This window comes from Gossypium raimondii, chromosome 12 (assembly GCF_025698545.1).
Source record: "Gossypium raimondii isolate GPD5lz chromosome 12, ASM2569854v1, whole genome shotgun sequence".
NCBI lineage: Eukaryota > Viridiplantae > Streptophyta > Magnoliopsida > Malvales > Malvaceae > Gossypium > Gossypium raimondii.
The window spans coordinates 43,152,536-43,163,232 of record NC_068576.1 but is presented as its reverse complement, the minus strand read 5'-3'; the positions used below and the strand labels follow the sequence as shown (position 1 = coordinate 43,163,232).

At 32.9% G+C, this 10,697-nt stretch overlaps 2 protein-coding genes and 1 long non-coding RNA gene across 3 annotated transcripts; 2 read left to right on the top strand and 1 right to left on the bottom strand.

Annotated features, from left to right (window-relative positions):
* Nucleotides 1-1,757: 1,757 nt before the first annotated feature.
* LOC105764291 (cyclin-dependent protein kinase inhibitor SMR6) lies at nt 1,758-2,561 on the bottom strand. Its single transcript, XM_012582822.2, has one exon. The coding sequence runs from the start codon at nt 2,295-2,297 to the stop codon at nt 1,962-1,964; it is 336 nt and encodes a 111-aa protein (XP_012438276.1). The 5' UTR covers nt 2,298-2,561; the 3' UTR covers nt 1,758-1,961.
* Nucleotides 2,562-5,732: 3,171 nt separating this feature from the next.
* On the top strand, nt 5,733-6,467 carry LOC105762486 (uncharacterized). Its single transcript, XM_012580269.2, has 2 exons — nt 5,733-5,950; nt 6,065-6,467. The coding sequence occupies exons 1-2, from the start codon at nt 5,854-5,856 to the stop codon at nt 6,313-6,315; spliced, it is 348 nt and encodes a 115-aa protein (XP_012435723.1). The 5' UTR covers nt 5,733-5,853; the 3' UTR covers nt 6,316-6,467.
* A 2,163-nt stretch (nt 6,468-8,630) lies between these two features.
* LOC128035336 (uncharacterized) lies at nt 8,631-10,221 on the top strand. The gene is made up of 3 exons (XR_008191734.1): nt 8,631-8,672; nt 9,138-9,224; nt 10,019-10,221. It is a non-coding gene; the product is annotated as an uncharacterized LOC128035336 (long non-coding RNA).
* Nucleotides 10,222-10,697: the final 476 nt, after the last annotated feature.

Genomic DNA, 10,697 nt, shown 5'->3' with positions numbered 1-10,697 from the left:
TGGAAGCATGCTATAAAACTCAAATTCCGACATCCAGTGAGAAATGCAAAACAACATGATTCTCATTGTTTAATACAATAAATTTATAGTGATTATGGGTACGAATCTTTCAAGTATCCGAATGTATTTAAGTTTTGATTCAAGTAAAGTTGATATTCAAATATACGATACAAATCTTATCTTATTTATACCATAACAACTTTGAATTTTTATTTGCCTAATTGGTTCTTGTTTAATTTTATACTATTTATTTAAAAATTGATTTATCAAATTTGGATATTAACTAATTTAGATATCTGCTGAACATTATTTTTAAAATTAAATGTATATTCTAATAATAACCGGGTAATAAAAATTCAGATTTTGAATACATTAAATAAAATTTTTATACAATATTACGAGTGAGAATAGGATAACACGGTTTGAACTTGTGCCAACCGGATGTCTACATAAACTTTATCTACTACTCTATGCAAGTTAGAACAATTTAAACAAAATTAGATTTGATTATTTAAAAGTTGTTGTACCAATATTATATTTATGACTTTTATGTGCTACATGTTACATCTATAGCAACTCATTTGTTTAAACTTCATATAGAGATTCTGCAATAATTGAAGCAAAAACTACTTTAGAATAAGTAAAAGAAAAATAATCATGATGTAATGTGGTTTTGGAAATAACAAAAGTATCAAAGTAAATTGATCCATATTCTATCACCATATTCTTGCATGATTAGGCCCATTGCTCCCTTGTCCCCTTCAATGATACAAGTGGAAAGGCAGTCTCAACAAGACAGAATTTAAATTTTAAAAAAAAATGCTAACAGGCAGAGGCAATGACAAAGTAGCCACCATGGGCGGACGACATTGCTGAATGAATAAAGAATAATATTATTATAAATATACAAGGTGTCGAGTCTGGACTCTCCATGTGGTGTCCAATAATGCCAGTAAGTAGGCGGGGAGGTTAGTTTAGTGAAGAATCTAATCCAAAATGGATGGATTGGCAGCCTTTATGGGACGTGTTGAGACATGATTGCTTCAATCTCATAGCTCTAATCCCGAGAACGCTTTGTTTTTAAGTGTACAAAATCAAACTCCAGATTACGTGAACTCCCTTCTCCACTTTTTTGAACTACGGATTTGGATGGATGCTAGCTGCTCCACAGTCTTCACTTATAAACAATTGGATTTTCCCACTTATTTTTAATTTTATAAATGAGTCTAAATTTTGTCATTTACTTTTTTAAATTTATAAGTACAATTTAAAGATATATCAATCCTATTTATAGAGTTAAAAATGTTGGCAATAGAAATGTAAATGCAAGTGAGAATATGGTCAATTATTGGAGGGGTTGGGTTGGAAGTGGAAAGAACAAGGGAAAACGGAAGTGGGTGATTGGGCAAAGCGTTTTATAGGGAAATGCATGTGGCTGGTGTGAAATGTGAAGCATCCATGCAGCATCTTCCTTACCCTTGGAAAAGGATTACTTACCTTTACTTTGGGTTTAACAACTTTTCGTGTAAGATATAAAGTAACCTTAGTTAGATGTTGACTTGAATGTACCACTTCCACGCATGAACATGAATAGTTCTACCCACTGTTGCTTCCAAAATACAAAAGCCCACATTACTTGTCTGAATTTGGATGCTTTAGAATTTCTCGATTAAAGTTCCAGTTCTAGTGGTGTTTAGAGTCAATACAGAAGCCAGAAAGAATACTACGCTATATAGAAACCTAAAAAGGAAAGTAAAGAAGCTAAAGATTTCCATCAATGTTATTAATTTATAAAGTCCCATGTACATAAACTTCTAACGATCATCACTATAAAACACCCTAAAACAGATGGAATTAAAGAGAAAAAGGAAACCTAAAAGAGTAAGAAAAGTTGATAAGCAGATGCAAGAGGTGGGGAGGCAATTAAAGCTCCTACAAACTTGGGGTTGATGAATTAGTCGTTAACTAGAGCTTTCCCTTTCGACATGGCATATAAAGGCGCTCTCCAAATCGGGAGGAGTGAAGAACTCTCTAACACTTCTTCCATAGCTACACTTCAAAGAAGGCTTTGGCTTCCTAGGAGCAGGCGGACACGTCAAAGAGGTTTGAATTTTGGCATCTTCACCCGTTGGAGTGGTGGAACATGAGTCGTCACCTTGTTCATCATTATTTGTCTTCAATGGACCACTTGTGTATATAGGCTTCAATGGAGCTCGTATAGAAATCACAGCTAAAACCCATTTTTGGCCTTGTGAATCTAGACCCTCATCCGCTTTTGGCTTCCCTGAAACCCCCATTTCCTTGGATCGAACTGAATTTACCCACAGCTTCCAACTACAATTATAGCTAGCCAGGAAAGAATAAGGGAATAAAGAAGGAGAGAAAAAGGAAAGATGGAATTCTTTTCTTTTCCTTTTGTGGAGAGAATCAAAAGGAAAGCAGAAGGAAAGCGGTGGGAATGGAAAGGGAATAGAGAGGTTTTGGTTAGCAAGAAAGGAAGAAAGAAGGTGAAGGGCGATGAGAGAATGAGAAAAAATGTTTGCAGTCAAATGCAAAGGGCTTTAAATAAACAAATCAATATCATCATTATAATAAATTCAAAGAAAGATGTAACCATGAATGTTGTGTTTTTAGTTATACCAATCAAAACTTCAAAAAGAGAACCCGAGGAAACTCGTGACATAAGCCTTGAAAATTATATCTAATTTAAACAAAAGCCCAAAAGGCCGAAGACAACTACTTGGATTTTGGCGCCAAATTGTGTGCCACAGACATGACATCTGATCTCGTATTTTCATTGTATTTAACTATGCTATTTTTTAAATTATAATTATATTTAATTTTTTTACACAATTCAATTTCAAACTTATGCATCCATACACACACTCATTTAAACAATCTTAGATACGAATATAGTGAACACCCTTAACCAATAGATCAAATTATATTTAAAATTTTATAATATTATGACACATTTTAATTATTATTTTTATATAATTATTGAGGAAGTCGATTTTTTTAGAAACCTTCAATTTGTTATCCATCGGAAGTTTATATAGACTCCTTAATAGATCGGTATTGCTTTCGGTAGGGGATTTTATCTTTTGACTCTATTGAGAGTTTGAAAGTGTCTACTTCAAGTGGTAACATAGTTGTCCACAAGTGTCATATATGTTTTAGAGCACGTGCTCAAACCTTACCAAATACAAATACTCATATTTCTTTGATCGTATGCCATACATTGTCTGATCCGACAAGACACTTCTATTTTGCTGAACCCACCATCTTTTTAGATAAACTCAAGCACTTGAACCATTGTCAAAATTGAGAGACAACTCTAAAAATTTCTTCCAAAAAAAAAAAATCTCTCAACAATGATATAATTATATTGCGTCAAAATTATTTAATTTATACCATCGCGAATGTTTTTTTTTCCATAAAATTTTAATTTTTCCTTTTACATTAGATGAATCTGCAAATTTTATGTGTTCGATAACTTTGCCCATTGTAGTTTGTAATATTTCATTTTTTTAATAATAAAAACCTAATTCTCTTAATTGGATATAAAGGGAAAAAAAAGCCCAATTCTTTAAAGAGGCTTTCTCAAAAGAAGGCTTTTTCTTTGCCTTTCATTAGCTGGAAGATAAAGCCTCATCCAAAGAAAGGAAAAGATTCAAACAAAAATGTTTTAAGTAAAGCTTAGTTATGAAGGTTTAGATTACAATTAAATCATTTGAATTTATTAGCAAAATAGGCTTTTAAAATTTTGAATTTTGCTGAAATTTCTTTTAAGGATAATGTTTATTATTGTAATTGAATTCAAATTCTTTCGTAAAATATGAATTTAATAAAAAAAATTCATCCCGAAGATAATAAAATTATTTAAAAAGATTTGACAATACATTCACATTTGTTTGGATAATAATGGTAAAAGTATTACAGAAGTTTTTGTATTAGTAGTCGAATTGTATTTTGCCCCATTTATTAAAAAAATGAGCAAATTAATTATTATACGTTGGATCAAAGAGCAAGCGGGTCATTTTGTTACAAAATTTATTTACTTCTTATATTAAAAATTGGTCTTTGTACGTCAAAATGAGACATGTGTGGCACTCCATGAAACGAATAATTGTACGGTTATTCTGTCAGTCACGCTAGTTTTTAGTAGTAGAAATGGAAGAAGTTTTTAACAGAAAGGACTAATTTGCTCTTTGATCTAACCAACAGGGACTACTTTGCTTATTTTTTGAGTAAAGGGGGTAAAATGCAATATGACTCATAATACAAGGGCCTCAATGGTACTTTTATTGATACTAGTACTAAAAAATTTCTTTACTAAAAATAAAAGAGTAATATATAAAATTTTATGGCTCAATTGGTTGATTTATTAATGCATTAACAAGTATTAAGATGTAATGATATGTGTTAAGAGGAGGTCGGACTCTCTCTTGGGAGAAGTCTAACGATGGAGGTATTGTCTCAGGGGCGTTTATGCTTGGTTTTATCCCTGACTTCTATCTCCCAACTTCGCGGAGAGCCCTCGTCAGGTTCACGGAGTGGGAGTGCCTCGCCCACCAAGGAAAGGTGAGCTTAAGTGGTACCATTCTTATCCACTAATGTCATATAAAGGCATGGGTTTGAATCCCACCAAGGCTAAATGCTCACATTTCCTTGGTGGGAGAGGCGCTCCACTCCCGTGGACCCACTGAAGACTTTTTGCGAAGTTAGGAGACAAAATTCGGGGATAAAAATGAGCACAAACTCCCTGAACACATACTTCCATCGTTGAGGCGTCTGCAAACACCTAACAAATAACACTTTGAAAATTTTTCCCAATAAAGAGTTTGACCTCTCCCCAATAATCCTTAAATATCATTGTTAATATTTTTTAAGCCTCTAACATGCCTTGATTTTGGATTCAGTAACATTCTCTCACCTAAAAATTTCTCCTTGAATAGTAGAAAATTTTCAAGAAATCTTTTATACGATACTGAGATGGGTGACAAGGCCTGAACCTATGTCAAGTGGGTGTTTGACAAAAAATTTAATCCCCATCCCATACAAATCATGAAAAAATTCTAAAACTTAAATCATATAACTTATCATTATCTTACTCTAGATGAGAAGAACAAAATGATTATGGATAATGTTTTTAAGTTGTTATTGTTTATATTGAGGCATTGGGCCGATGGAATAGATTGATAGTGTAGCCAACCCCACTCCCCAGTAAATATTAATTGAAAGGTCGGCACAATGGTAAAGAACCAATAGCTTTCAGTTGGCCTTTCAATCAACTCATGTTGTGTTTTAGTTTTCAATGCAAAAAGCAATGCATCATCTTATTGATTTCTTATAAACCTGATCCGAATGAAATTCAAATAAACCTCTTAGTTACTGAAAAAATAAAGATTCCAAGTTTTTTTATATAGACAGCCGTAGAGGTTTGAGGTTTACATAATTTGATCCAAAATGCAGGCTGTCTGTCTCTGTCTTAACTAACCCATAGAATTTCAGTTGGATCACCTGCAAGTTGCCAAATTTTTCCAAATAATTAAAACATAATCATAAATTAAATTGTGGTATTTTCAATTACTTTGTAATTTAGTACATTTAAAAAAATAATGAATACTATTGCAATCAATATCAATGATGAATATTTAAAACCCAAAATATAAATAACTCCAAAGTCAGCGTTCGCAAAATTCGCAGCTAAAGAGAAGAAACTTGTTGTACATTCGCTTCTTTAAATAATCCAGCTAGGAGCTTGGCATAAATGTCAACTCATGGTATAGCAGCAACTTGTTCGAAAACCAGGCGATTCGTGCATGACAGTGGCAATTCAACTACGTTGCTATGGTGAGATTGATGTATGTCCTTGTAGGAATTTTCTTCCTGTTAATGCTTCACATCAGCATCCCTTCCATGTCGTCATCAGCAGAAAATTTTCCAGGTACGTATTGTTTCTAAAGAAATACTAGTAGCAGTATTGTATTTGAGATGCAAAGCACACCGTTTTACAACTGCCTCTTACCGGATTTTTTTCTTTATTTCTTGGAAATCGAAGGCTCACAATCTGTGAACAACACATGGATATCATCAATACGGGATTCCAGTTGGGAGCAGGGCAGGTTAATGAGGAAGTTACTTTTGAGCAGAAAATTTGAGAAGGCGATGGTTATAGCGAGGAGAGGAAATTTACTTCGAAACCGAAGCCTAAGAGGCACCAGAGTATCAAAGCCACCCTCACCTTCCCGAAGCTCATCAAGGATTTTCGCACACCGTGAAAATATTCACCGACACTACATTACCATATAATTACAAAGCCATGATATGAATGTACCATGGACTTTTCCACTTCCATTAAGTCCAAAGCAAGTAGATTGTCAAGGGATAATAATGGTTGTACCCAAATATATAATTATAAGTAATTACATTCAAATTTAATTTAAAGTTGATTTCCAGAACTATTTTTCAGGTTGGTTGAATTCAACCATATGCAATGTTTTAATGTTGAAAACAAATTAATTTGCCGATTGTATAAGATTATAGGTTACAATTTTTTTAACATACAACTTGTCCTCTTTTGGGTATATTTAAAAGAATTGTCAATTTAAAGCATAAGATGCCAACTTAAAGTAATTTGAAAAATCAAAGTTTTGGAGGAGAAAACTTTACAAAGTCGATCATAAGGAGATATACGACAAAGCATGATAGAAAATGGAAAAACCAAATAACAAACATAAACATGCTAAAAGGACTAAAAAGCATAAACATACTAAAATATCCATCCAAGTAGCAAAGTTAAAAAATCCAATTGAAATAACAAGTACCAATGGTATAATGCAAGAAACACCTACATCTAAAAGTCAACCAAACATTAAAAGCAAATCCAACCCAACAAGAACATCCCAAGTACCAAAATCACTCGACTGGGGGTGGCATCGATATCGAGCCATAAGATGTGCCATGCTCTCCTCCAAAGCTGTAATGCGAGGCACCACATCACCATCGCAAAAAGTGTGAACTGTCGCTGTAACTGTATCAACCTTGCTGGACATGACGGGGTCGAGGTATGTGGTGAAAGTGGTGATGGCAAGGCTGGTACTGCCTCCTCATTATGTGTCCTCCTTGTTTCTCCTCTCTTCATTTTTAACTCGATTAATTGAAATTTGATGAATATAATTAACTTAAGATTAATAACTAGATTAACTTAATAACCTGTGATCATTTACTAGTTTGAGTGACGACAAATTAATCATATGCTAGGGATATTATAGCTCTGGTCCTAAAGATCTAGTTATTGGAATTACTGAACCTTGATTGAGATTAAGAGGGAGTTCATGGTAGTGAGGGTTTAAATCTTAAAAATCACCTATAAAATATGCACCAATTTAGATATTGCTAAGAACCTAAAAGATGTATCTCAACTTAGGTTACCAAGTTTGAGATTATTCAAGTTATTATATCAAGAATATTTATTAGACATAAGTTATTAATTTCCATTATTGAAAAAATTTACCAATTATTATTGTTAGTTAATTTAGAATATTTCTCTCAAACACTAAATACTTGTTAGCTCATTAGTTGGTTAATTTTTCAGGTTAAATATTTAATTTAATTAGGTAATTTGCTAGTGATAGTTATTTTCTTAAATTTAATTATTTTATTATTAATGGTTCAATTCTTCCTTTGAGTTAGATCCTCAAAGTACTCCCATACAGATTTATTTCATTTTAATTCTTACCTGGCAACATGCACTTGCAAGTATGTTGCAATATTTTAGTGAGTTTATAATTTTATTGATTTTTTTTGCCACCGCATCAATTTTATGTGCAAAAGAATCATCTTCATGCCGTGTCATCCACCACTTAGAGTTTAACTTGAGGCTTGTCTTTTAATAATGGTTAGAATCGTGTGACTCAAATTTTTATTAAAAAAAATATAGTAGTAAAATTAGGGGATTTGTGTAGGGTTTAAGGCCGAGGTTTTTCAACCTTCAAATAGATGTAGTCAAAATTCCTCTCGTAACATTCAGTTTTCAACATTGGTGAATTTCTCCTCCTCTGCCTGTAGTTTTTTTCCGAAAAAGTTTTCACGTAAAATCTGTGTATTTTATTTTTCCTTTTCTTTTTGCTTTGCGATCATTCTATATTACCATTCTCGACGTTAGTTTTAACAATAATCAACCATGAAAGGCCAACATATAGGGAAACTGTAATGGCCCAAATTTGAGGTTATCGGAACAGTGGTTTCGGGACCACAAATCCGATGAGAAAAATTTTATTTTTCTTATATTTTTATGGTCTATTATTTCATGGAATGATTTTGTGAAAATTTCGTTCGAAAATTTCGACGTTTGGGCACTCAATTTAGTCAAAAGGACTAAATTGTAAAAAGTGCAAAAGTTGAGTTCTACATGTTAGAGGTGTCCAATTGTTATGAAACTTTAAATTGGAGGTCCTTATATGGTAATTATACCATTGGTAACTTGGTAGACAAAAATGGACATGAGATAAGTGAAATAGAAAATTTTTAAGTTAGGGGCAATTTGGTAATCTAGTAATTAAAATGAATTAAAAGGAAAAAGATGGCAAAAATCATCATCTTCTTCATATGAACGAAATCAGCAAGGGGAAGCCATAGTTAGGGTTTTCAAGCTTCCAAGCTCCATAGTAAGTGATCCCAAGCCCGCTTTTAATGTTCTTTACGTTTTGAGATCCCTAGCTTAATTTAGCTTATTCTAGCAATAATTTAACCTAGGGTTTATATTTGGAAAAATACCCATAGGTGAAAAGTGTTTATTTTGATGTTTTATGATAGAATATGAAGCTAGAAATTATGTTAAACAACTTTTGCTAAGCGATTTTAAGTGAAAACGAGTAAAACGACATAATCGGTAAAAATACCTAATGTTCATAAGTACATGTTAGAGTGGGAATTTGATGTTGGCATAGAAGAGAAAAATGTTCATCATGTTATAAAACATAAGAATAAGAGATGAAGTTTAATTTCCGAGCCTTGGGGCAAAAATGTAATTATGTAAAAGTTTAGGGGCAAAATTGTAATTTTTAAAAAGTTAGAGTCGAGGGTTGTTTTGATGAATGTGATTATTAAATAAGTTAAATTTACTATTTTAGATCAAGAAGTACGAAACTCGAGGTTAGACAAAGGGAAGAATAAAGTTGAAGACTAAGTTGGTGAATTTGGCTATAATTGGTACCGAGGTAAGTTTACGGTAAATAAATGCAATATTTCAATATTTATTATCAATGCTGTTATTTTCCAGCAACTATGAATTTATTTTATGAATTTATTTGATGATGATCTAAGCATGAAATGATAGAGAATTAAAATTAAAAGTCCCGTTGATACATAAGGATGGTACTGGATACGAATGTCATGACATTTGGGTAAAGAGATCCCATGTAAGACCATGTCTGGGACATGGCATTGGCATCCTTAAGATCATAAGAGGTCCCCTGTAAGACCATGTCTGGGACATGGCATGGGCACCGAGACGAGAGGTCCCATGTAAGACCATGTCTGGACATGGCGTTATACTCAGATGAGAGGTCCCCTATAAGACCATGTCTGGGACATGGCATGGGCACCAACATGAGAACATCCCATGTAAGACCATGTCTGGGACATGGCTTTGGCATGTTATTATCAGAAGAGACCCGAGTATCCTTATTATTCCAATGTAGCTCAACGGGCTTGTAAACAATTATGTTCATGAAAGTTCAGTTTAAAGCATAAATGGCAAGCTCGGTAAGTTATAAGAGTTAAGAACTTATTATACTATCAATTGATGTTCAACGATGCAGCAAGAGTTGAGTAAGTTATGTACACAAGTATTCTAAGTAAACAAGCAAGAGAACTAGTATGAGATTAACTAAAGAGTAAACTAGAGATATAGACATTTGAGTTTAATTATTTAAGTTAAATATTGTTATTTATTTGCTAGTAAACTTACTAAGCTTTATGCTTACTTCTTTTATTTCTCTTTCTCTTATAGTATTGCAAAGCTACTTCAAGGATCCTAAAGAAGTCGGAGATCGTCCACACTATCAACCACAACTGCTCGGTATTTTATATCGAATCACGTTTGAGTTATGGCATGTATAGGGATTTAGTTATTTTGTATGTTTGTGATTATGATTTTGCTAAAGAATGGTGTGTAAGTATTTGATGATGTATGGTTATTAAAATGGTTAAGTATGAAGGTATTTGTTGTTATAAGAGTCTAGGTGATAAATTATGCATGGAAATCATGAAAGGATAAAATTTTGCAAAGAAACAGAATTCAGGCAGCAACAGTGATGTGACTTTGAAAAATCACCCAAGATAGTATAAAATGAATTAGAGGGTGAATGATATATGGAATTAAATCTCGTTGAGTCTATTTTCATGGAAAAATAACAGTGTAGCGAAAGGAATTTTATATTTTAAGATATGTGAATTTTCGTGAGACAGGGTCAGAACAGTTTTTGGTGTCCCCTGTTTTGAGTTTAGAAAATCATTAAAAATTGTACAAAAATGGTTATGAGTTATAGTTTATATGTATAGATTTCTCATTGAGTTTATTTTCTGTAGAAACAAGTAAGAACTTCATATGAAAATCCTACAGTGAGAAAACTTATTTTTAGTGACTAGAGGTCAGGGCAGTCAGGTGGTGAAACAGGGGAGACTTTAAC

Excerpts from the sequence above, each read along its gene's own strand:
- LOC105764291 (XM_012582822.2), bottom strand. The coding sequence starts at position 2,297 with ATGGGGGTTTCAGGGAAGCCAAAAGCGGATGAGGGTCTAGATTCACAA.
- LOC105762486 (XM_012580269.2), top strand. The coding sequence starts at position 5,854 with ATGGTGAGATTGATGTATGTCCTTGTAGGAATTTTCTTCCTGTTAATG. Across the intron at positions 5,951-6,064 it reads ATCAGCAGAAAATTTTCCAG|GCTCACAATCTGTGAACAAC; the intron begins GTACGTATTGTT and ends TGGAAATCGAAG.